General features: G+C 50.8%; 1 protein-coding gene and 3 non-coding genes across 4 annotated transcripts in view; 1 reads left to right on the plus strand and 3 right to left on the minus strand.

Annotated features, from left to right (window-relative positions):
• Nucleotides 1–270: 270 nt before the first annotated feature.
• Nucleotides 271–461, minus strand: LOC133354014 (U2 spliceosomal RNA). Its single transcript, XR_009756521.1, has one exon. It is a non-coding gene; the product is annotated as a U2 spliceosomal RNA (small nuclear RNA).
• Nucleotides 462–3,575: 3,114 nt separating this feature from the next.
• Nucleotides 3,576–3,766, minus strand: LOC133354017 (U2 spliceosomal RNA). The gene has a single exon (XR_009756524.1). It is a non-coding gene; the product is annotated as a U2 spliceosomal RNA (small nuclear RNA).
• Nucleotides 3,767–11,891: 8,125 nt separating this feature from the next.
• On the minus strand, nucleotides 11,892–12,082 carry LOC133354015 (U2 spliceosomal RNA). The gene has a single exon (XR_009756522.1). It is a non-coding gene; the product is annotated as a U2 spliceosomal RNA (small nuclear RNA).
• A 4,937-nt stretch (nucleotides 12,083–17,019) lies between these two features.
• Nucleotides 17,020–26,656, plus strand: part of LOC133353940 (run domain Beclin-1-interacting and cysteine-rich domain-containing protein-like) — a 31,408-nt gene continuing 21,771 nt past the window's right edge. Inside the window, 6 exon segments of the mRNA XM_061570462.1 lie at nucleotides 17,020–17,217; nucleotides 20,123–20,276; nucleotides 21,496–21,594; nucleotides 24,783–24,827; nucleotides 24,829–24,952; nucleotides 25,642–25,748. Coding sequence (XP_061426446.1) covers nucleotides 17,123–17,217; nucleotides 20,123–20,276; nucleotides 21,496–21,594; nucleotides 24,783–24,827; nucleotides 24,829–24,952; nucleotides 25,642–25,748 — 624 coding nt within the window. The 5' untranslated portion in view covers nucleotides 17,020–17,122.

Here is a 26,656-nt window from a genome sequence, read left to right on the forward strand (position 1 = left end):
TCAACGTGTCTAGAAATTATTGAAACTATTTATGTAACAGCGGAGGCAAACAATACAAACGAGAAAATGGAACCGAGCAGTTCATTGGAGTTGTCTCCGTACGGTGCGAAATAAGTTCAACATGACACAGATGGAACCAGCCTGGTGATGTGTTCGTGAAGGCTTTGAATTAGAAGTGGGTGAGGTCACAATGTGAAGTTAGGTAAACATCTCATGCGATGAAAACGCTGTTGCACTCTCTCTTTGTTTAACATTTTCCCTCCCCAAGCGGGGAGGTGCACCATTCCCGGAGGTACTGCAATACCGGGTTGATGCGCGGAGTGGACGGAGCAAGCCCCTATTCCATCTCCCTGTCCCAAAAATCAATTTAATATAAGGTACCACAATGTGGTACGTATCAGATATTAAACTGATAAGAACAGATACTACACTTGATCTTAGCCAAAAGGCCGAGAAGCGATACCTTAAAGTTGACGGTGATAGGGTACACATACCCACATAGTGTCTCTCTACGCTATGGGTTCCAACTATGATTGTCACACAACAGCTATTCCAGATTTAGCAAAACCATAACCGACATATGAAAACATTGTAAGTAACTTCTAATATTTGTAATGATATGTAAAGCTGATTTATAAATCGAGAATGTATAAGCATAACACATTGTCACAATCCGGGCGATACACGCAATGGATTATGGGAAACGTGTAAATCCGGTCATATCGCCCTGCGCCACGTGGTGGCGTTCTGTTCACTCGTGTACGTGACCAGACGAGTTTCGTATGTTCAACATAAAGCATCTAATCGCTACATATTTTCATGAATTGAACCTTATACTGGTAGGAACCTCCTGGTTCCACCAGCCCACAGGGGATTATTGTGTCCGTCCGTCCGTCGTGCATCCAAAAATGGGAGGGGTGGGGCTGGGTGGAGAGGGGAGGGTGGGGAGGGGCTGGGTTTGGGAGGGGCTGGGTGGGGAGGGTGGGGAGGGTGGGGCTGGGTGGGGAGGGGAAGATGGGGAGGGGCTGGGTGGGGAGGGGCTGGGTGGGGAGGGTGGGGCTGGGTGGGGGGGTGGGGCTGGGTGGGGAGGGGCTGGTCACCCCGTGGTGCCCTTATAAAACTCAACGTTTAACCTACTCACGCCGGCTTGTGCCCGCCCTCACAGTCGGCCATATTTGCGGAATACACCACGCCGCCGTTGACCCTGGCCATTGCCCGAGCAACCCAACGTTCCTACCAGCTCCCTCCGCAGGAATGTGTTGGCGGGACCCCGGGGTCCAATCAGCCCCCGGCTCCACGCATAAACATGATATTGTAATGTAAACAAAAACTTTGCTCTTTTTCACGAAGGATGTTTTTTTTTCAGTTTTGATTTCATTTATTCGGTACTAGCGGGAAGAACCCGGCGTTGCCCGGGGAAAATTTTAATTTTAAAACTTCTTAAAACTTAAAAACATAACATATACAAATGAAAATAAAACTTTGATCATCACCTCATTAATTAAAATAAAACCCATCGCGCGGTGGAAATAAAAACTTACGCTCGCGCGCCAAGATTCGATTCTTGAAATCGCGCAAAGGAATCGAAGGTTGCAGATTTCTTTTGAATTGGCCAATTCCCGTGTAATCGATACCACAAACGCTCACCAGATATCGATTCTCGCCAGTCCTGTATGTGGGTTGACGCCACGCACTTCATGGTCATTCTACCCCCCCCCCCAAATAAAAAGTATATATTTTTTAAACGTTAGATCTTGTGTACAGTATGGGAGCTCGCCACATGGCAAATTGAAAGTTTGTAGCCTAGTTTATTAGATCCATTATTCCCCCCCCCAACCGCGCATTTGTGCGAGGGCCTACGCGGAGGGTTTTGGTGACATGACAGAGATGTGACGTCACAGCTCACTTGCGTGCAGAATATATCCATTATTGCGCCCACCCCCCCACCAAAAAAAACTAAAAAAGTTTATTTTTTATAATTTTTTCATGGTGTATAGTCTGGAAAGTACCCACATGGCACATTTCAAGTTTGTTGCATGTTGGGAAGTACGCTAAACATTTTGAACAGACACACATAATCACACATTTCCCTTTTATATATCCCTTTCATATATATGTAGACGAAACGAGAATGGGCCCGTTCAATTTGACATCGCCAATTCGAATTTGCGCCTCGATCCGTCCGACTATACCCAAGGAACCTCCGTTAGCGGCGAAACATGGGACATCAACTGGCCGCAGGGAACGGCAGTCCTCGGGTAGAATGTTGAAGATGAGATGAAGGTCGCCGACGCTCCGGTGTCGACCAGCATCCTGACCTCGACCCCCTCTATGAAGCCAATGAGAGCGGAGGAACCTGCAGTCGCGGCGACCACCCTGTGGGCCAACTGGCACCACTGACCCGGTCCCAGCGCCCGACCGCTATCCAATTTACCCGGCTCCCCACCGCCCGACGGTCCTGAGAAAGGTGGTGGTACGTGTGTGTGGTGGTGCGTGGTGTATGGGGGCCGAGAGCGTGAGATGCCGTGACTTGCCCGACCCTGGCGCGGAGTCGAGGGCGACCGCTGCTCCCTTGTCCGTGGACCGAGGTTATCGCGGCGAGGAAGCCCGGCAGCCCAAAGACACGTCGTGGTCGGCCGCCGGCATCACGATTCAAAGCTCCCGAGCCAAGCTCAGGAGCTTCTGCAGCACGAGCGCATTGATGGCCTCCTGGTCCATGCGGGGGTAGGCAACCCTCGACAGGGCCAACAGCGCACTACGAAACGCCAATGCGGACTCTGAGTCCGCCCTCCTCCAGATGTCGAACCGGTGACGGGAGTCGGGTGGCGGTCCATAAATCACTTGCATGTGCCGGAAGGCACCCAGCCAAGGTACGGGTCCCGACCACTGGTCTGAGCTTAGACCCGGCCCTTACAAGGACGTCGGGACCCGGGGTCCCAGGGTCCCAGCCGAGCTGGTCTCCTGTTCTTCGTCTTCAGAGCACTGCCCCGAGTCCCCGTTCTGGAACCTTCCAGGAGGCTCTGGAAGAACCCCCAACCCCTCACCTGGGGTCTGGGGGGGGGGGGGGGGAGACCCCGGTCCCTCAACGGTCCGGCTCTCTCTGTCCTTCCCCAGCTCAGGGTGGCACCCCACATGGGCCTGTGCCCACAACTGCAGGTAAGTATATACCGACGGTATAAGATGTGCATTTGTGACGCTACACATGGATATAGTCTATGTCGACGTGCATCGATTTATCTATTCAACTTTGAGTCTTCCATTAGTATCAACTAGGAATTCTTGATACTAATTCCACAGATTATGTAACAGCGGAGGCAAACAATACAAACGAGAGAATGGAAACAAGCAGTTCATTGGAGTTGTCTCCGTAGGGTGCGAAAGAAGTTCAACATACAACGTCGGTGAGTTTGATGACACAGATGAGGGTCGAGGGCGACCGCTGATGAGTTCGTGAAGGTTGGAATCGGCTTTGAATCAGACCTGGGTGAGGCCACAATGTGAAGTTCGGTAAACATCTCATGCATTGACGAAGCTGCTGTATTCTCTCGTTGTTTAACATTTTCCCTCCCCAAGCGGGGAGGTGCACCATTCCCGGAGGTAATGCAATACCGGGTTGATGCGCGGAGTGGACGGAGCAAGCCCCTATTCCATCTCCCTGTCCCAAAAATCAATTTAATATAAGGTACCACATTGTGGTACGTATCAGATATTAAACTGATAAGAACAGATACTACACTTGATCTTAGCCAAAAGGCCGAGAAGCGATAGCTTACAGCTGTCGGTGGTGGGGTACACATACCCACATAAACTATCTCTACGCTATGGGAACATACGATGATTAGCACAAAACAGCTATCATCACATGTAATACAGCCAATGCGCGGAACAATTAAACATTGTAAATAATATAACGTTAAATTTTGGAACTGGAAATCTGTTTGCATGAAAAATGTAAAAGAATGTTGTTGTTAGAATCCCGCGCAATGGCCTATGGGAATTATGTCATTACGGCCATATCGCCTTGCGCCACCTGGTGGTGTGTTACCCACGTGAGTGTGTGAATAGACTGATGTTTGTGATCGATTCTCATATTCAAGATAATAAATCTCAGCGTTTTATATTTTCATGAATTATCCTACTTACACTACACGTGTTTGATAATAAGTACAGTACAGCATATTGATAGAATCCCGCGCAATTGCTTATGGGAAGATGCCTAAAGTTATCTATGGGTCGTATGATGAATTAAAAACGGATACATTACATGTAACACAATCTTAATTGTGGTTTTAAAACATTGTATACAGCTTTACATTATACTATGTATTTAAATTCAGACATCTGATTTTTATGAATATGCTAAATATTAGCACCCCGCGCAAAAGCTCATTGGCCATTAGTCTGTACCGCCTTGCACCACGTGGCGGCGTAGCTGTACACACCAGTGGGCGTGATAAGTCCTGGACGAAGTTATAAATCGATCTTTTCATAAATTACAGTATCCGATTCACAGTCAAGTAAAACATCTTGCGATGCGGTCACATTTAAAAGCTTAGAAAATGCAAATCGTATGTTGATGTGACTTATTTCCCCAACTTTGTGTGTCGCTATACTATATATGTGTAGAGGTGTAATTGTGCATGGCCACGGATGTTGAGGTGTAATTGTGCATGGCCACGGATGGCTAACAAACACAAGGGGCGGGGTTACGGCCGTACACAGGGGAGGTGCTCGCACCGACGTCCGCACCTGCATCCCCCACGGGCCCCTCCCGGGGGCCGAGCCCTATAAAAGGTGGTGAGCCGGAGGGCTCGAGGTCGGAGCTCAGCTTTAACCAGAGAAGAAGGAAGACCTGCTAGAATAGGCCCGAGCTCCCCTGGCTCGCTGTCCTTATAAGGGCCGACCAGGGCAAGCCGGTGGCGTGGCCCCGAGAGCCCAGACCGACGAGCAGGTCTGGAGACTCAGGGTGCCGGGATCCCAGCTTGACCAGGGCTGGGATAGATAGCCTCCCCTAGCTCCGTAGTGGAGGACTTGGGCACAGGTTAGCGGGGTTAGCTGTTGTGTATCCCTGTAGCCAAGTGACCCGTAATTACTGTGTATGCACAAGTTGGTGTAATAAACAAGTGTGCCTCCGATCCTGTCGTCAAGCCTCCTACATACTTACTACATCTGGCGTCAGAAGTAAAACGTTCAACGATGGACACACGAGGGACGACACGTACCAGGGAGTCGGAGATAGAAGACGCCACGGCCGAATCACCACCAGAGATGGCCGGGGTCGGATCAGAGCAGCCAGGGCCGAGTACGCCCGCGCTGCTACGACAGGAAGGAGGGGATGCGTCGGCCGAAGGACTCCGGCTGGCTCACTCCCGCCTGGCGGAGTTGCTCTACGCCGCGGCCGCCGCGTTGGAGGAGATCACGCGGCTGGGGGCTGGAGGGGCTGCGCGGGACGGCGACAGCAGCCGACGCGCGGCAACGTTTCCCGCCACCCCGACGCGGCTCGCGGTTAAATTTCCCGCCATCACTACAGTGCGAGCAGAGGGCGGGGCCGGCCCGCGTCAGGTGACTGCTGAGCGCCAAGCACAAGCCGTGACATCATCAACACCGGCCAGCACGTCAACATCAGAGCGACCGGCGATGCCATGCTCGCAGCCCGCCCACACTGTATCATCTGCTGGGAGCGACGGAGAGCGATCTGCAGCCACGGACGTCGTGTTACAGCAGCGTCTGCCGCCTCTCAAAGAATTCGTGGGCGCGGACGGAGACTGGGGCGGCTTCAAGAGGCGGTTCATCGCTCATCAAGAGATGGCGAACTGGTCGGACGCCGAGGCTCTACGCGCGCTGCCGGCGATGCTGGACAACGACGCCCTGGCTACCCTCACCTCAGCGCCTAAGGAAAAGCGCGCCACTCTGCACCTGGCGCTGCAGCTGCTGTCAGCCGTCTATGGGCCGCCTTCGGACTGCAGGCAGCTGTTCCACGATCGGCATCGGGGCGCCAACGAATCGCCCCTGGCCTTTCGGACGGCTCTCCTGGCCCTGGCGAAGGCTGCTTTTCCACGGATGGACGAGGAAGGAGTGGATGCCATGGTGGCTGAGAAGCTGCTGCTACTCGCTGATGAGCTGGACGTCAACGTCCTGGCTCAAGACGACGCAGAGATGTCGTCCCTGCTGGTCGCGCGCCACATCCACGGGGCTTGCGGTCCCTACGTCGAAAGGCGGCCAAGGGGGCGGCCGGCCATGCCATGGCGGCCACCGCCCTCCCATCGGAGGAGGTCTGCGGGGTGGAGCGGCGAGGGGAATGGAGATCGGCGGCACCACAGGCTCGGAATGGACCGAGCCGCCAGGAGCAGCCCAGGCCATCTGGGGCGCTCACACGCTGCTACAACTGTGGCCTACAAGGCCACGTTGCGTCAGGATGCCGGGCTCCCCGTCAGCGCGGGGCGACACCTCGTCAGGATGCCACGCCGTCTCCTCCCAAGCTCCAGCAGAGAAATACGGCGAGTCGTGGCACCTCACACGTTTGGCCCATGCACACATCCGACACACACTCGCGCGCTCAACTAAACAGGGCTCGAAAATCGCCGTCCGTCGCGCGCGATTGTTCTGAAATGTGGCGAGCGCTCCAACCGGGTCAGTGGTCGGAGCTCGCCCATCGTGTCGTTGCTGCGTCGGCGGGATCATCGGTTGTGGTCGGTCATATTGATGGGGTAGAGGTGCGGATTTTAATTGACACAGAGGCATCAGCGACCATTATATCTGATTTGATTTATAACATCCTTCCCGTTCAAAGTCATCCCTTGCTCCCTGTTGACGTGCCATGCTATGCTGCTAACGGGGGCTCGCTGGGCATTATTGGGCAAATCCGCGCCAAAATTTGCATTGGAGACATTAAATTATCCGGGCCTGTTTTGGTTTCCTCCTCACTCGCGGTTCCGTGCCTGTTGGGGACGGATTTCTTGGCCAAAATGCCCATCCGTATCCTGATTGACCAGGGGTGCATCGAGCTCCCATCGGGCCGACGTGTTACATTTTTGTCTTCCCCCACCACGGAGCGTCGGGCGTTTGCCACCGTGCAGGCGCTCGTGACAAAAACTGTGCGCGTACCTCCGGGGGCTCAGATGCTCGTCCCTCTTAGGTTGCGTCGGCCGTTTGCTGAAGGGGTTGCGGATCGGGGGGTCTTGTTGGGACCATCTCGAGCCGGGGTCAATGGACCCGATTTGCTAGCGGCTCAGACCATGGTGAGAGGGGATGGGTACCCCTTCATTGCAGTCCTTAATGTAGGATCGCGAACGGCCGTGGTTCCTCAAGGGACCGTGCTTGCACACGCAACGCCGGTACCCTATGAGGAACCACTCGTGGGTCAGGTAACCACCGATCCTCCGTCGCGACCGCATTCGGACTGTGATGACGGATGGCTGGATGGCTTTGCGCGGGATCAGTGGACCTGTCCGACTCGCAGCGCGCGCAGCTGCGAGTTCTCCTGGGCGAATTTGCTGACGTTTTTAGTCAACACAAATTTGATATTGGTTGTACTAAATTGCTGCGACACCATATTGACACGGGTGACAGCGCGCCAATCCGCCAAAATCCCTTTCGGTTGAGTCCCGCCGAAAAGGATCATGTCAAATCGGCTGTTGATGACATGCTAGCCGCCGATATCATTTCCCCTTCCAACAGCCCGTGGGGCGCGCCGATCGTTTTGGTGAAAAAACACGACGGCTCACTGCGGTTTTGTGTCGACTTTCGGCGTTTGAACAAAATTTATGTGGCAGATGCGTACCCGCTTCCTCGAATGGATGAGTCGATCGATGCCTTGGCGGGGGCGCGATTCTTTTCCACCCTCGATTTACTATCTGGATTCTGGCAGCTTCCTCTGGATGACGAATCAAAACCTAAGACTGCTTTTCGTACACCGCAAGGTCTCTTCCAATTTAACCGGTTGCCGATGGGTTTACATTCTGCGCCGGCAACTTTTCAGCGGTTAATGGAACTGGTCTTGGCAGGCTTGCAATGGGATTCGTGTTTAATTTACTTGGACGATGTCATCGTCTTTAGCAAATCCTGCGAGGAACACCTTCAGAGGTTGCGTGCTGTTTTTCTCTAAATGCGGGCTGCCAATTTAAAATTTAAACCGCAGAAGTGCCATTTGCTCCGCGAATCGGTGCGGTATTTGGGTCACATTGTTGGGCGCTCGGGGATATCCACTGATCCCGCCAAAACGGAATGCGTCAGCTCCTGGCCGACTCCCACCTCGGTGGGAGAGGTCAGGAGTTTCATTGGGTTCGCGTCATATTATCGACGGTTTGTGGCTGACTTCGCTACGATCGCGTAACCATTGCATGCCTTGACGTCCAAGGGAGTCAGGTTTCATTGGGGGCCGGAGGAGGAAGCTGCTTTTCGCGCCCTCCGGAATGCCCTGGTGGGGGCTCCGCCGTTGAATTACCCCGATTTCTCACAACCCTTCTTGCTCGATACAGATGCAAGTAACACGGGCATCGGGGGCGTGCTGTCCCAGCTCATTGGGGGCGTAGAGCATGTGGTGGCTTAGGGTAGTCGGGTACTGTCTCCAGCCGAACAACGGTACTGCGTTACCCGTCGGGAATTATTGGCAATTGTTTATTTCATTCAGCAGTACCGCCCGTATCTGTACGGTCGGCGTTTCACCGTCCGTACAGATCATGCGGCCCTACAGTACGCCCTGCGGGTTCAACAACCATCGGGCCAGTTGTCTCGATGGTTGGAGATTCTCCAAGACTATGACTTTGTCACCACATATCGTAAGGGCGTCCGCCACACGAACGCTGACGCCCTGTCGCGGTTGCCACCCACTTCGGAGTGCGCTTGCCTCTTGGGTTCGGGGCGTTGTAGGCCCCCGAACGTCACCACCGATTCGGTCCTCGTGGCCGCCGCCGATGCGCCTTTGGCTTCGGGTCCTATCGAGCAAGAAGGGAGGGATTCGTTGCTGGGGTTGTCGGTCGCGGAATGGGGACGCCTCCAAATGGAGGACACCTCCCTCCTCGCTCTGCGCCGTCGCGCCGGGGTTGGTTGGTCAGGGCGTGGCGAACGTTGACTCGTGGGGGTTGTTCCAGGGTCTTTTAATGCACTGGGACGGAAAAACCCGCCGCCAGCGGCTCGTGGTGCCTGCAGCATTAAGGGGTAAGGTGGTATGGGCTGTTCATGAGCGGCTTCTGCACTTGGGGGTTCACAAGACCTTTGCCACGCTCCAGCTCGATTTCTTCTGGCCGGGCATGGCAAAGGACGTGGGGGATCTCCTGGGGTCGTGCACGCAATGCGCGCAGCGGAAGCCACCTGCTAGGGGGTCCAACCCTCCGCTGCAGTCCATAAAGGTTTCCCGGGTTAACGAGCTCGTTGCTCTAGACATACTCGGCCCATTTCCCGCTACACCCAGGGGGAATAGGTATTTATTGACAGGGGTCGAGTACTTCACGAGATGGCCTATGGCCTGGCCCCTGGCCAACCAGTCGGCAGCAGCCATCGCGGAGGCCTTTGTCCAGGGCTATGTCCTCGACAAGGGTGCTCCGGAACGGCTGCTTACTGACCAGGGTAAGAATTTTTCGGGAAAACTCCTCCGCGAGGTGTGCGACCTCTTGGGTACAGAGAAAATTCGGACCTCCCCGTATCACCCACAAACTGACGGGATGGTGGAACGGCTGCATCGGACCATCACGTCTATGCTGTCCCAGCAGGTGTCAGTATCCCAGACAGATTGGGACCTTCGCATAGCCGGTGTGTTGCAGGCCTACAGGATGGCTCCCCATGCGGCCACCGGATTTTCCCCTTTCTTTTTAATGTATGGACGCGAGGCTAACCCCCCTGTAACGACCCAGCTGAAGCTCTCGGCGCCCCAGGCGAAGTCTAACTTGTCCGAACACGTTAAATTTAACATCAGCAAATTGTCTGAGGCGCGGGAAGCGGCCGTGCAAAATTCTGAACTCCGCCAGAGGGCGAACGAGAGGCTTCGGCTGGGGCGGGTACATGTGTTCAAATGGAAACCAGGGGACAGGGCATGGTTGCACTGTCCCCAGGTGCCGCTGGCAACCTCGTCAAAATTGGTACGGCCGTGGCGGGGGCCAGTGGAGGTCGTACAGGTCTTGCGGCCGCAATGTGTTCGCGTCAAATGGGGGAGGCGTCGGTGGTACGTGCACCCCTCAAGGTTGAAACCGTTCATCGCGCCGCCCCGTGGTTCACACACACACACGCATGGCCAAACGTGTGAGGGTTCCGCCGACTCCCCGACGTCGCTGCTCTCGCCTAACCTGACATCAACTGTTCCGTCTCCAGGTGCAACAGGAGTGACGGGTCCACGCCCGCCAACCCCTCCCGGAGGGGTCGGGGGTCACTCGGCAGCGACGCCAGACTCTCTTGCACCCGGATCGTCAACAACCGCCACTGAGCGTGCCGGGACGGGCCCTTGTGACGGGCCCGTCGCGAGAACGCGCGCCAAAACGCGCAGACTATTGTGAGGTCGGCCGTTGGGGGGCCTTGCGGACAGTGGGGGGGGTGGCGTCCGGAGTGCGTGTATATATGTCGGTTTTGGGGTATTTATTCGGGGGGGTGCGTCGGGTTATTTTTTTTCTCTTCCTGTTGTTGTTCTTGTTATGGTTCTCTTTGTTCTTGTTAAAATTACGCGAGGCACACACACGGCTTTCGGGTGAGATGCACCTTTATTCTAATTTTTTTTGCAGCCGGGGACGGCTGCGAGCTGTACAGGGGGGGGTGATATAGAGGTGTAATTGTGCATGGCCACGGATGTTGAGGTGTAATTGTGCATGGCCACGGATGGCTAACAAACACAAGGGGCGGGGTTACGGCCGTACACAGGGGAGGTGCTCGCACCGACGTCCGCACCTGCATCCCCCACGGGCCCCTCCCGGGGGCCGAGCCCTATAAAAGGTGGTGAGCCGGAGGGCTCGAGGTCGGAGCTCAGCTTTAACCAGAGAAGAAGGAAGACCTGCTAGAATAGGCCCGAGCTCCCCTGGCTCGCTGTCCTTATAAGGGCCGACCAGGGCAAGCCGGTGGCGTGGCCCCGAGAGCCCAGACCGACGAGCAGGTCTGGAGACTCAGGGTGCCGGGATCCCAGCTTGACCAGGGCTGGGATAGATAGCCTCCCCTAGCTCCGTAGTGGAGGACTTGGGCACAGGTTAGCGGGGTTAGCTGTTGTGTATCCCTGTAGCCAAGTGACCCGTAATTACTGTGTATGCACAAGTTGGTGTAATAAACAAGTGTGCCTCCGATCCTGTCGTCAAGCCTCCTACATACTTACTACATATGTAAGCGTAGCGATTTAATATTAAACTCGAGGCGTATACTCACGGACTCTCTCGTATGCCAATCTTTGATAATTATAATATAAAATCCTACGGGACATGACAACCGAAAGAGTTCAATGGAGCCAGACAAAGCAGGACAATCGCATGAGGTGAGACAGGAGAGACCGACCAAACCCGGCGTTCCAGATGGCACACGTGATTCAGACGCAAAACAAACAGGACCGGATGGTACACTCATCCTCGGTGTGTTCTCTCTCCACACGCAATGCGCTCATATTTAATGAGGTTACCGTACGAGACACCGGGTAACTATGCGCTGTACCGGGCGTGGTGGCTTTGTCACCAGTTTCAACATTTAGGCCTCTGACATTTGTTAAACATTTTCCCTCATACAGATGGGACCCAGCCTTGTGACGAGTTCGTAGGCTTTGAATTATAAGGGGGGTGAGAAGAAATTCAACATACAACGTCGGTGAGTTTGATGACACAGATGGGGGACCAGCCTTGTGATGACTTTGGAGGCTTTAAAGTCTCGTAAACTTCTCATTCGATGAAAACGCTGTTGCACTCTCTTTGTTTAACATTTTCCCTCCCCAAGCGGGGAGGTGCACCATTCCCGGAGGTACTGCAATACCGGGTTGATGCGCGGAGTGGACGGAGCAAGCCCCTATTCCATCTCCCTGTCCCAAAAATCAATTTAATATAAGGTACCACAATGTGGTACGTATCAGATATTAAACTGATAAGAACAGATACTACACTTGATCTTAGCCAAAAGGCCGAGAAGCGATAACTAAAACTTGTCGGTGGTGGGGTACACATACCCACAGAGGCTCTCTATACGCTATGGGGTCATACAATGATTATCACAAATAAGCTATAATCACATGTAACACTATATACGCTGAACATGGAAACATTGTAAATACCTTTAAATTTAATAACACAAAGTCACAGATCGTGTGTTTGTATCGAAAATATAACATTGTTAGAATATCACGCATTGACTTATGGGAGTGACGTCACCGGATCTTCCCTACAATATGGGCCGTACCATAAGGAATACAAAACGGCTGTTTCACTTTCTCACTCGTGATGTTTTAAACAGCTTTATATTTAAATTCGAATATCTGCTGTTTGTACCGTATATAAACATAGCTAATTATTCGCATCCCAACAGACGCTCGTGGTGTTTCGGTCATACCGTCTTTCACCGAGGCGGTATGACCGACATGACAGCCGGGTGCGGCGATCGCGTGCCCGGCCCGGCGTCTAGACCAGGCCGAGGCTTCGGCCTGGTCTAGACGCCGGGTTCCCAAACGCAACGAGGAGAATGAACTCCACCAAGAGGCGATGCAGAGGTCGCAAACGGGTTTAGATTCCTTACCCGGACCCGGCAGCACCAGGGTCGCAAACGGGTACCCGGCCGTACCCTACCCGGCCGGGTACGGGTAGGGTACGGGTATCGGGTACCCGATTGCGACCTCTGGGATGAAGCCATGTTGCAGGCGCGGGTGGGTTGATTCTAGGAACTTGAATTGTGAGAAGAGACAAGACGTTGGGAAATGAGTGACAAACAGTTACACACCAATGACTCACGGCCTACCCGTACCCGGCCGCACCAGGGTCACAAACAGGTACCCGTACCCGGGTACGGGTAGCCGGGCATCGGGTAGGGTACGGGTATCCGGTTGCGACCTCTGAGGTTATGTGGAACTCTGGCAACCCGCACACAGTGTGGCTCTACGAGTCTCGGTGACTACGAAATATAGGATCCCATATAGACCACAGAGTGGCTACTGTGACTCTGGAATATGATCCCATATATACCAGCTCTGTCCACGGCACAGAGCGATTTCCACTCTTCAGCTACAACGAACGCTGGTGGCGAACTCCACAGTGTGAGCCTTGTGCTACACCGACATTTACAATCGATATAAACTAGAGTGCGGCTCTATGGGGCCGTCCATAAATGACGTCACGCACCTAGGGGGTGGGGGAGGGTCAGACATTTGTGACGATGTGTGACGAGGGGGGGGGGGGGGTGAGAATTGTGACGTCACATAAAAATGCGCAACTTTGAATAAATATAGACAACACGTTCTACTTAATTAAATATACTTTTAAGTAAATGTTTTCTCCTACAACATCAGAGTGCAGCGCCACATTAAATACGCACTACAATGACAATAGTTTAAAACGATTTGAAGCATGTTTTATTTTGGGGGGGGGCAGAGCTTTGTGACGTCATATTTGAGGGGGGGGGTCTGACTTTTTGTGACGCCGTGTGACTAGGGGGGGGGGGGGGGGGGGGTCAAAAATCGTCCAAAATTGCGTGACGTCATTTATGGACTGCCCCTATGAACCTCGGTAACTCAGAAATATGGGTCTTGGTCAAACGAAATATGGGATCCTATGACACTATTTGGGAAAACTAATTTCTTTAGAACTGTTTTTTGTGTTTCGTTTGTTGTCCTTCCCTCGCACCTCCGATTCGCACGCTTGTCCACGTAGGGTGCGAAATAGTTTGACATACATATATACATCTTGAATTGGCATACATACAAGGGAGGAATGCTGGTTGATAGGCAGCTAAAACAGGCAGACAGGGTTGGCAGGTAGAGACACCACCCAGCTTAAAATACGCTGCCAAGCTTAGCAGTGTTCATTAGGACGCTGTCTTTCCGACAGCTCTATTCTTCACCTGGGGACGACTGCTTGTGTTGTGGCCGAAACGTCGTGAGAATTTTATGTTTTATTTTTATTATTTTATTATTTCCCTTCTACGCGACTTTACCGAGAGATTCAAGAATATGAATCCCTGCAGTCACGAAAGCTTTACATCGAAATTTAGGCAGAGACAGGTTTCCAGAGAGGGCAGATATGCAGAGTTGGCAGGCAGGACAGACAGGCAAACACATTCGAGGTTGGCATACATTCTGTACTTTCCGACATTTGTTCGAACCATTGGGCGAATATTTGTTCAACGTTCCATGTTTACTGGGGCAGTCAACAGGATGAGGCAGCAACCACCACGCTCATAACTGCAACATAAAGGGGCATCGATCATCCCACACTAAGACAGCATCTTCAATCCCAGGCCACGCAAGTGACGAGCCGCAATGACAAAAAATTACATAAAAACATTAGAAGCTATGGAAACAATACTGTACAGAGTTTAACACGTACGCTTTCGTGACCAATATCATCCATAATAGATGTTTTTGGGTTAGATCGTGTAAATATATAAATGTGTCGTTAAAACCCGCCACCACCCGACACAGCCAACTAGTAAGTGTGGGGGCCGTTGGCCCCCGGGGTCCCTCCCGCCTGCATCCCCTATTCCGTTTACGTTACCCCACCTCCCTATTACCCGCTACGGTTTCGCCGGCATTCGAATGCGACGCCCCTACTGTTACGGCCTCGCGCCGCGCTCCCACGCTGCGAGCATACGTGCGCACATCCTCGTCAATCAAACGCCGTGCTCGCAGTATAGCCCTGTGCGGCACGTTACCAATGCGCATCCGTATCCGACATGTAACGAACGTATGCACACACACACACACGCCGCTCCGTGCACTCCAACTCCACACCAACTACGCAAGTTATGATCGCGCACCTGTATCACACACGGAGTGAACACACGCGACACCCACTCTTGCGCCGCTCTGCGCAGCGCTCGCCGTCTGCTGGCCGCTTGCGTTATGATCGCGCACCTGGGGTACGCCTATTACGCACGCCGCGAGCTTACGCACACACAGTACCACACGCGTTCCCACACGCAACCCGCGCGCTCAGCTCCGCGCAGCGCTCACTCACGTGGCGAACCACGGTGCACACAGCGCACCCACACGCTCACACCGCACGACAAGATCACGCGAGACCACGCTTCGCTATTAATGATTTATTATATGCTACCTGCGAATTGATGTGTAATCAGTGAGTCGACGAGGCTGGCCTATTCCACTAAACCTGTACTTATTCCCTATTTATCGGCTTACGATACCCTACTTCACCTCCCCACTCACTGTTTGGTGCCCGCGGAGGTTCGCTGCTCTCTGCGCTAACAGCCTACCTCGATGCGTCGCACGGACGTCCGGGTCGCTGGCTGGAACTCCTGCTGGTCCGCTGGCCTGGAGAGAAGGGAGCTATTTCCCCTCTGCGCTCCTCTATTTATCCTCCCTACCTCCCAAAGGGGATGCTGCGCTGAACAATGGGCTCGTGCACCCCAAGCCCGCGCACGGCAGTCCCCAGGCGCTGTTGATATGCTAATCAGTGTGCTGCGTGCAAGGCGTAAATCCTAATTACTCCCTTACCCTTCCTACCAATGGGGCTTGCGCGCTCAAGCGCAATTATCCCAACCCTCCATGACTATGCGCAACAGCCCCTGTGACCCCGCTATTCATGCTGTCCCGTGCCTCCCCTGCTTGCCCCGTCGACTCGTGGGGGTGTGTGTGGGGGGAAATGCGCCTCAACCGCGGTGGCCGAATGCCCCACGCCGCGACCTACCATATTAAGGCCGGCAGCAGCGCCGCGGTACCACGTAGCACGGGGGAGGTCATCCAATTCCCTGATCGCCGGAAACCGTGAGAATTAATCCCGATAAGGGTCTCTCGGATAAAAACCGGTCGATCAGGTAACCTTCCCTTCCAGCTCTATGGGGGGGGGGGGGGGGGGGGGGGGATGCGTGCGGGTGTGTGCTTATGTGGGGCGGGTGATTGGGGGCAGTGCGGTGGGGGAAGCCGGGCGGCTCCCTGGCTCGGCAGAGCGGCCCCGTCGCTGTGGCACCACATAAGGGTTGTCACGTAAACAGAACTTGGCCAATTCGTCACTAGTACAGCACTAGTGTGTAGTGTAGTGTATAGTAGTGTAGTGTATAGAGTAGTGTAGTGTATCGTAGTGTAGTGTATAGTGTAGTGTACTAGTACAGCACTAACCGCTGTGTTGGAGAGCCAAGCCACAACTTTTACAATCTGAGTACGACGTTTCGCCAGTAAGGGGCCGTCCATAAATGACGTCACGCGATTTTGGACGATTTTTGACCCCCCCCCCCTTCATCACACGGCGTCACAAAAAGTTTGACCCCCCCACAAATATGACGTCACAAAGCTCTGCCCCCCCCCAAAAAACATATTTCCATTTTTAAAATAAAACATGCTTCAAATCGCTTTAAACTATTGCCATTGTAGTGCGTATTTAATGTAGCGCTGCACTCTGATGTTGTAATTAAGTAGAACGTGTTGTGTATATTGATTTAAAGTTGCGCATTTTTATGTGACGTCACATTTATCAAACCCCCCCCCCTCGTCACACATCGTCACAAATATCTGACCCCCCCGCCCCCCTAGGTGCGTGACGTCATTTATGGACGGCCCCTGAGCTCATACCGGCTACACGCGGCACGGCTCGATTCGGCTTGGCACGGCACGGTTCGATTCGGCTTGGCACGGCACGGCTCGATTCGGCTTGGCACGGCACGGCTCGATTCGGCTTGGCACGGCACGGTTCGATTCGGCTTGGCACGGCTCGGCTTGGCACGGCACGGCTCGATTTGGCTTGGCACGGCACGGCTCGATTCGGCTTGGCACGGCTGGATTCTGCTTGGCACGGCACTGTTCGAATCGGCTTGGCACGGCACTGTTCGAATCGGCTTGGCACGGCACGGCTCGCTTGGCACGGCACGGCTCGATTCTGCTCGGCACGGCACGGCTCGCTTCCCCGGGGTCGTGGAGACGCCGCTTGCGTCGCGAAGGGAAACCCCCCGTCATCTGGCACCGCGCGCCTCGCCACGGTCGCCTCGGCACGGCCTGGCTCCCCGCCGCTTGGACAAAATGCTGCTGAGCCGCGACACGAGTGCGTGGAGCGGCGAGGAGGAGGTGGAGAAGCCGAGAGAAGGCAAGCAGCAGCAGGAGGAGGAGGATGCGAGGTGAGGAGAGGGAGGCGGTACGCGTCGGGCTCACAGCCCGGTGCGGCGGTCGCGTGCCCGGCCCGGTGTTTAGACCAGGCCGAGGCTTCGGCCTAGTCTTGAGCCGAACATTGACTCGGAGCGAAATGTAACGAGAAGTGATGGGGAACTCTGGCAACCCATAGTGTGGCCCTACGAGCCTCGGTGACTCCGATATATAGGATCCCATATAAACTACAGAGTGGCTCATTGAGCCTCGATGACTCTAGAATATAGGATCCCATATACACCACAGTCGCTCATTGAGCCTCGGTGACTCCGATATATAGGATCCCATATAAACTACAGAGTGGCTCATTGAGCCACCGTGACTCCGGAATATAGGATCCCATATAAACCACAGAGTGGCTCATTGAGCCACCGTGACTCCGGAATATAGGATCCCATATAAACCACAGAGTGACTCAATGAGCCTCAGTTACTCCGATATATAGGATCCCATATAAACCACAGAGTGACTCAATGAGCCGCTGTGACTCTGGGATGTTGAATGCTTGGGATCGCCACCGAGTACCAGACACGTACTCGCACACATTTAAAATCTAAGACGTATACAGAACGATAAGAAATCTGCACATCCGAAGTTGTTTTTAGTGGCGTGTAGTACAGTATTTCACTTCCTCTGATTCAGGGAATTTTGATTTAGTGTCCTGGTTTCATGAAATGAGTGGTTATGTTGTCTATTTTGATTATGTTGTTTGTCTTGGTTTTACTGTTTCGTTCCATCTCGTGTGTACACATTCGACTCTTCCTTTATCCTAAGTGCAACGTTAGCCCAACAGTTTTCACCAACTTAAAGTAATTACTGCGAGCGAACGATTTGATACATGTACGTACGTGGGTGGAGCATAAAAATACATTTCAATTCATGAATAGTTGCATCATTACGTAACTATAATCTAGGGCAATAACATTTAACCTGATGTGCCCGAGTCTGGGACATGAACACGAAACGGACCATAAACTCTTTATGGGTGTTTTTATATGTGGTATGGTCTTTGAGCCTTGTACTTTTGAACATCATAGGGATGTAAACACGAACCATGCAAATCTACGTCCCAGCACTTGTAAACAGTGGTATAACACATCTTGGACGTGAAATGTAAACACTTCTCTGCTTTTAATGTCACCATTATTTAAAGTCCTACGATTCATAACCAAATGGAAAGGGTAATTTAATCATATGAAGCTAAATGGTAATCTGGAAATGACTAAGAATATCAAACAACTGAGTATTGTTGGCATTAGCCAAGCCCCTGAGTGTATTAGTGGGGATTGCATATTATGATATTCCCACAGGCAGACCTTGCAGCAGTGAGCACTGGTCACTATACAGACAGTCCTCTACTTACGATGGAGATGCGTTACGACGACCCCATCGTAAGTCAAAAATATTGTAAGTCGAAGATGGCCTAGCCTACCCAGGAGTCTTAAAGAATGGTGATAATTTAGCAAAACAGAGCAATTTACAGTACCGTATTGTATAAACTATATACGTTATTTTTCGATTTAAAGCTTTCGTGACTGCAGGGATTAATCTTCTTGGTTCTTTCGGTAAAGTCACGTAGAAGGAAAATAATAAAATAATGAAAATAAAACATTAAATAATAAAATAATAAAAATAAAACATTAAATAATTCTCACGACGTTTCGGCCACAACACAAGCAGCCGTCTTCAGGTGGAGAACAGGTCTGTCGAGAAGGCAGACTCTTACGTTGTGGCCGAAACGTCGTGAGAATTATTGAATTATGTTTTATTTTTATTATTTTATTATTTTCCTTCTACGTGACTTTACCGAAAGAACCAAGAAGATATATACGTTATGTATTTATTAATTACAATATTGTATTGTACAGTAATATGTAAAGTAAAAAAACAAGGTAAATTCTTAGCCTACTTATATTAACTTCAATTTAATCGAACGTTTTTTCAGGAAACAATCCTATCTGCTATAAACACTTTTAACATGCATTGAACGTATCGTATTGTGGTAATCCCTAAAATTAAGTCGCTAGAGCTACGTATCATACATGCATTGAACGTATCGTAACGTATCATATTGTACTGTACTCGCCAAGATTCTGTCCGTCGTCTGCATACTTGCGTTTGCCTGCAGCGCGAAATTTATAATATTTTACAATTTTGTCGTATCGCTATCGTAAGATTGAAATATCGTAAGGCGGACCATCGTAACTCGGGTACTATCTGTATACTGTTTCGTATTGATTAGTTATAAAATGAATGAAATCGGTCTGCAGACTTTCAGTCGGGAAGCATTTGCTCAGATTTATTTTGATGGTGCCCGTAGACAAGGGTGACCACAATGCAATTCTTCAGGAACTGCTGATAACAGACAAACACCGAGTGCTTTTTGTATGCATTTTTGCATGTTTTTTGTTACCTTTTTGGTGGTTCAGCAGATAAGACATTCCCAACAAAGTAAAAACCACTGCCCATGAAAGAGTACAATTTGTAATGTACATGAGTCAGCAACCAAAATAACTAGAGATATTTTCTTTCATTTCGGTAAAAAAAAACTCCTGTTCTCTATAATTCTAGTTGTATACTTTTTAAAAATAAAAATGGAAGGTTCTCCAGACATCTAAACAGGCTCTCATTTCATGATGTGTTCATTGCATCAGCCATTCATGCTTGTTGACTCCCTGCCCTGTTCAATTCTAGGCTCGAAACCTTCCTTTTGTTCCTGTGCCTATGATGCAGACTTGCGTTGTCACAATTAATGCAGCGCAGAGCAATGCACGAGTTGTGTGCTAAGCGCAACGCAGCATGCTCCCTGTGCGTGCGTAAACCGTGGCGCGTGTGTGCATGTATGAACATATGTACGTGTGTGCTCGCTGGATTCAGCCAGGAGCGCTGGCAGCTGCTGAGCCGGTTGAAGTCGACGGTGGAGGTGCTCGTGGGCGTAGGCCGTGCCGGCGTGTGGACGTGCTACGGCGGGCTGGAGCACCTCACGGCAGCCATGCACGCCATCCTCGAGCACGGCCTGCATGCCGCAAAGGTGGGGACATTTGCCGAGGGCTGAGTCCTGGCCTCAAGGTGGAGAGACGTGGAGAGACGTGGAGAGACGTGGAGAGACGTGGAGAGACGTGGAGAGACGTGGAGAGACGTGGAGAGACATGGAGAGGAGTCACTGAGATGCACTTCCTTCGTTTCTACCCTACACGTGGTTTTAGTGAACATGTGCTATAGCTGAGCATCACCTTTTAACAAAACATATTGAGTGAAATTACCTACTCTTTGGTTCTTTCGGTAAAGTCACGTAGGTATAAAATAAAATAAATTTAATCACGAGGTTTCGGGCGCAACACAAGCGTCTGTCATCAGGTGGGACATCCACAGCAAGAAACAATTGCTGAAGTGGGCAAAACTTCAAATCTAGATTGAAATTACCTGTCGAGCACCTGTTCATTTGTTGACATATAGTGGCATATGATAATATTTTGTAAAGAGTATTTTAATATTTATGTCAAAAACTAAAAACAGATTCTATTCTTGTAAATGCCAATACGTCCAAGAGCCTGAATGCCATTGTCAAAGTCTTCTAGCCATGGGAAGCCTTCAGGAAAAAAATTGTGTAGTTTGGCAATTCTTCCTTTGAGGCGGTGCAGACTACAGTGATTCATATGGATGGCAGATGTAATTTGTCTCATGGTGGCTCCCCTGTTACATGTTTTTGTGTCTCCTTAAACACAACTTACCAGAGTGGAACAAAGCGGACGTCCAAAATAAACACCTAATTTGAGACCCAAGCATCGTATCTTCTGGCTCTGACATTCCTCGAAGACACTGATAGAACTATTTACCATACCAGACACCAACAGATTAATGCGCACATCTCCTTTATGAATGAAACATTAAAGACAGGCCACAGTAGTATGGCTGGCCATGCAACCCAAACTGTTGAACGTATAGTAAACCACTGTCGCCTGCGGTCCTTCAATGGAGGAGAAATAGCAAAACGATACGAACCCTCTCACCTGAAGCCCTCTCGTCGTGGCTGGCAAAACTCGACGTCGGCATTTAGCTTCCGAACATTGCCATGCGCGCAAGAATAGAATCTAGGGGAAATGGATGTCACTGAGTTGAACAAAACAGATGAACAGAATGCATACCGATGTGACTCATTTATGAAAATACCTCTCTTACGGGTGAGGCTTAAAGCAGCTGAAGGTGTAACAAAGGCCGGTTTTTGTGCTCGTGTCGTTTGTGCTCTTTAGTGTCAGCCCTCATCCGATGTGCAGTACTGGCCGTTCATCTTGAGCCTGCAAAGCGTGGCACCCCAAGTGTGTCCCTGCATCGTCCAGGACTCTGCAATCGTGAGTTAAACCTTTCCGGCATCCTCTGCATTGTAACAATGTTAACTTTCGATTTAAAGCTTTCGTGACTGCAGGGATTCATCTTCTTGGTTCTTTCGGTAAAGTCACGTAGAAGGGAAATAATAAAATAATAAAAATAAAACATAATAAAATAATTCTCATGACGTTTCGGCCACAACGCAAGCAGCCGTCCTCAGGTGAAGAACAGGTCTGTCGGAAAGACAGCGTCTGAATGAACACCACCAGGCTTGGCAGCGTATATATGTTAACTTGCGATGCGTCGCCGCAGTGTTCGCTCTCACTCACTCTCGCAAGAGAGAGAGAGAGAGGACAACGCAGAGGCACGAGGAGGAGTAACAGATACCGTAGGAAAAGCGGACAAGCGGTGAGCCAGTGCCAATTCCCCCCCACCCTCCCCTCAAGCTCTGCAGTCCTCTATATATATAAAAGGTGTTATTGGCTAATTAACTCTTTCCTATTCCAATGACGTGTGTGTACGTCACCCAGTTTTCTTCCAATTCCGTTCCGATGGCGTACACGTACGTACACCTCCTTCATCACGAATTCGGAAGAAAAGCTAAAATTAAATAACTTTGTCGGTTCCGAGGCTCCCACAAGCACATGCGGGAGGGTGTGCTATATGCAAATCTACAGTGGTACCTCGGTATACGCCGTTAATTCGTTCCAGAAGGTAGGACTTATACTGAAAATGACATATACCAAACGAATTTTTCCCATAAGAAATAAAGGGAAAGGAAATAATCCGTTCCAGAGTATAAGAAATGATATTTAATATGGCATATTATACATAAAATAATTTAGACACTACTTATTACTAAAATGCATACATACATTAAAATAAATGCATAAATAAATTAAAATAAATTGAAATAAAAATAAAATTTAACATCACTTTACCTTGCTAAGAGGAGTTGATCGCCTACGAGGATGGTGGTGAGGAAGGGGAGGAGTCGTGAACGGGGTCTACGCGGGTACGCGGTGACTCATCCCGACCCATACAAGTTCTAGCAAGCGCGTCGTATCCCAAGCAAGACGTCGTATCCCAAGACATTTTTTCTCTCGTCAAAACACGACGTATACCAAATTCGACATATTCCAATGCAGTCGTATACCGAGGTATGACATGTAAGAAATGAGAGTTTGCTTGAAGTAATTTCGAGCGAAGTAGCATTTCCCAGGAACGCATCCTCTACGTATAGCAGGGGATTCCTGTGTTACCCATAATCCTCCATGACAGCGCATCTGAACAAGACATGCTTGTAACTCGCTGACATGCCGCTCCTGGACATTGGTGAAAAAGAGCTTCATAGCTCATAGGATTCCTCCAGGATAGATAAAGATTCTGATTACAATATTTTGCGTCGTACGCAAAAGGTACACTGAGCCGGAGAGGGGCCGGTTGAGTTCTGATGTCAGTTGTGCGTGGAGCCAACCTGGCTGGATTGTAAAACACTTTGAACAGCTGAGATTGATTCTAGATTTGAAGCTTTCGTGACTGCAAGGATTCATACTCTTAGTTCTCTCGGTAAAGTCACGTAGGTAAAAAATGAAATAAAAATTAATAAAAATAAAACAATGAAAATCACGACGTTTCGGAGGCAACACAAGTCTCCGTCATCAGGTGGGACCGTCACAGCCAGATTAGCTGCATCAAGTGAGGGAGGGATTCAAGATGTAGGCTCTTAAGTACCAGTTAAGGGAGGAGGGGGGGACGGGCCTTATCAGAATGTGGTAGCCAATGAATGGAAAGTATCGGGAGGGGGGGGGCTAACAGAGCTGAGATTGACTTTTTAAGGTGCAGACTACTGTTTTCATTCAAATGTGAGGTCATCAGCAGAACATATTCTGCTGATCCATTTCTGCCAGTGTGTAGTGTATAGGTTGCTTTAACCCAACCCAAGTTAAAGTTTGAGGACCCATTCCTATTACTTATTAACATAGCTACCACTCTTCACCCATTACCTGTTGAAGTTAAAGTATGACTATGTAGGTATGTAGTGATGTATTGATCCATTGATTATAGTCAGTTATATTTTTTTTTTTAGGTTTTGAGCCAGGCTGGTCAAGATTGGGCAAGGACATAGCCCCACTAGTTTTCATCCAGGAGAACACCAACCGAGAGGTTTCTTGACTTACCGCTAACACATTCCTGCGGAGGGAGCTGGTAGGAACGTTGGGTTGCTCGGTCAATGGCCAGGGTCAACGGCGGCGTGGTATATTATGCAAATATGGCCGACTGAGGGCGGGCACAAGCCGGCGTGAGTAGGTTAAACGTTGAGTTTTATAAGGGCACCACGGGGTGACCAGCCCCTCCCCACCCAACCGCTCCCCACCCAGCCCCACCCCTCTCACCCCCCACCCAGCCCCACCCTCCCCACCCAGCCCCTCCCCACCCTCCCCTCCCCACCCAGCCCCTCCCCACCCTCCCCACCCAGCCCCTCTCCACCCTCTCCTCTCCACCCAGCCCGACCTCTCCCATTTTTGGATGCACGACGGACGGACACAATAATCCCCTGTGGGCTGGTGGAGCCAGGTGGTTCCTACCAGTATAACAGCAAACAATGACACATATTTAAGACCGCATAATACATATATATACCACTAAGAAGTAGAGAAATAATTAAAAGAACATTTAAAATGTTTTATATCTTATCCCATGATTCTGATATTGCACAGGACAAGCCATACGCTCATGATTCTTCAATCAAATCACATATGCAACAATCAGTTACTTTCAGGTTATGCTAATTATGTAAATACTACTGAATATGTGTAGGCTAATTTAGTGAATGATACGACACAAACCAGATGAAACAAATGCCAAGCAATAGAAATGGAATGAGAAAAAAGATACAAATGAACTGGTTCTTTAGTCAAGTTGTGACCATGAATCCTGATGCATCGTCTCACAGAAGGGTGAGTCGGTGCATGTCTAACGGTCTGGTTAAAACACGCAGTCAGTGAGAGCGCTCGGCGTATAAGAATGTGCAACCTTTGTCAGCGTGGCAAGACGCCGGCCGGCAAAGCGACACTTGAATGTGACGTAGATGCAATTGGCGAGCGGATACTGCATGGCACCGCGTTACCATGTTCACGTGATTTTTGTTTTCATAAACGAGCAGAGAGGCACGCTGAATGCTGCGACCGTGCATGCCGGGCGTGAGCAGGGCGCGACGCTGGAGGAAGCGGCGGCGCCTCCCGGCACGGTGACAGTCCGGGAGCGGGGACTCCTCCCCCGGTGCTCGCTGGCTCAGGGAGAGCCTGGAGAGGCTGGGCCTCGCGCCGCAACTGCGGCCACTGCTCGCCCACAGGGCCCACGTCCTTGCCTTTTACTCCGGTCAGTGTCTTGTGTCTGCCATACTGAGAGCTCTTAGCCGTTATATGTACCCAACCGTGTTAATCGGAGGTGCGAGGGAACGACAACAAATTTAACACAAAAAGCAGATGTAAAGAAAGGAGTTTTCAATCGAGATGCCTTGAAAGTGCATAGCTCCAGCCGTTTCCTAATATAGGACGGAAGAGTGTTCCAGACGGCTGCAGAAGTGCATCTGAAAGCGTGCGATGCAGTGGCCCTCTTTGATGGATATTTAAATGCCATGCAATTGGATCATCATCATCCTCTTCATTGTCAGCCATGATAAGTCCACTGCTGGATGAAGGCTTCCCCAAGCACAGAGTCCGTGCTATGTAACAATTCTCCCAGCTCCCCGCGCTCTATTCAGTGATTCACCGTGTGCTGTGTAGGTGTTGTGTTGTGAGGTGTATTGAGCAGCCGGGTTGATTGTGTGGTGCGCTGTGTTGTGTAAGTGTTACGTGGTGAGGCGCACGTGTAGGTGTGTTGCACGGTGAGGTGTGTTGCGTGGTGAGGTGTGTTACGTGGTAAGGCGCACGTGTAGGTGTGTTGCGTGGTGAGGTGTGTTACGTGGTGAGGCATGGTGAGGTGTGTTGCGTGGTGAGGTGTGTTGCGTGGTGAGGTGTATTGCATTAGCGCTGTGCAGGGGTGCCGATTGAGTCATCTGTCCGCAGAGTCGGCGTTTGTGCTGAGCGACGTGCACGTCACCGCCATGCTGCATTGCCTGGACGCGCTTGAACAGAACAGCATGGACCTGCTCACTGAAATCAGCACCGCGCTGGTGAGACACACGTAGCCGAGTTTTCGGTATTTTTCTGAAAAAATATCCACGCGGAACATTTCTAGCTATAAGTTCCGGCTCGACAAAAATTTCCAATCTCTTCCATACAGAGGAACACGAGGGCTGGTCATCAGTCACGTGATGGCATGCCCTCCGTGCCTCGGCTGTGGCCAGGTTGCACCTGAAAAAAATAAGTTAATACCTCAGTGAGCTTTACCTTAGTGATATAAACTAAATAAACTACGCAACACAACTAACTAGTTTATCTTACTACATAGGCTTTCGCGACCAATATCATCCATAATAGAGTTTTATTTGGGTTAGATCGTGTAAATATATAAATGTGTCGTTAAAACCCGCCACCACCCGACACAGCCAACTAGTAAGGGTTGTCACGTTAACAGAACGTGGCCAATTTGTCACTAGTACAGCACTAACCAGTGTGTTGGAGAGCCAAGCCACAACATTCACAATCTGAGTACGACGTTTCGCCAGTAATTACAACTAGCTTCATCAGGCGACAGCCAGATTTGTGGAGAAGTCTGTTTCGTTCCTTATATAGAGGCGTAGATGTGGTGACCACGCGTCTGAGCTCTTGTGCAAAGTGGGGGGGGGGGGGGGGCTTACTGAGTCAAGTACATTATGCATGTGCATTATGCAAGCCCTTTAATCTTGTCCTGCATGTCTATTGTGTTTATGAAGTATGCTGCCCTTTCTAGGCATGCATTTAAATAATGTATTATTTGATGATTCGCTTGCACGCAGCACTTACGGCTCGCATAATGCACATGCATAATGTACGTTGACTCGGTAATCCCCCCCCCCCCCACTTTGCACAAGAGCGCAGAAGCGTTGTCACCACATCTACACCTCTCATATAAGGAACGAAACAGCAAGACTTCTCCACA

This window comes from Lethenteron reissneri, chromosome 45 (genome assembly GCF_015708825.2).
Source record: "Lethenteron reissneri isolate LAM-NWPU_2019-01 chromosome 45, ASM1570882v1, whole genome shotgun sequence".
NCBI lineage: Eukaryota > Metazoa > Chordata > Hyperoartia > Petromyzontiformes > Petromyzontidae > Lethenteron > Lethenteron reissneri.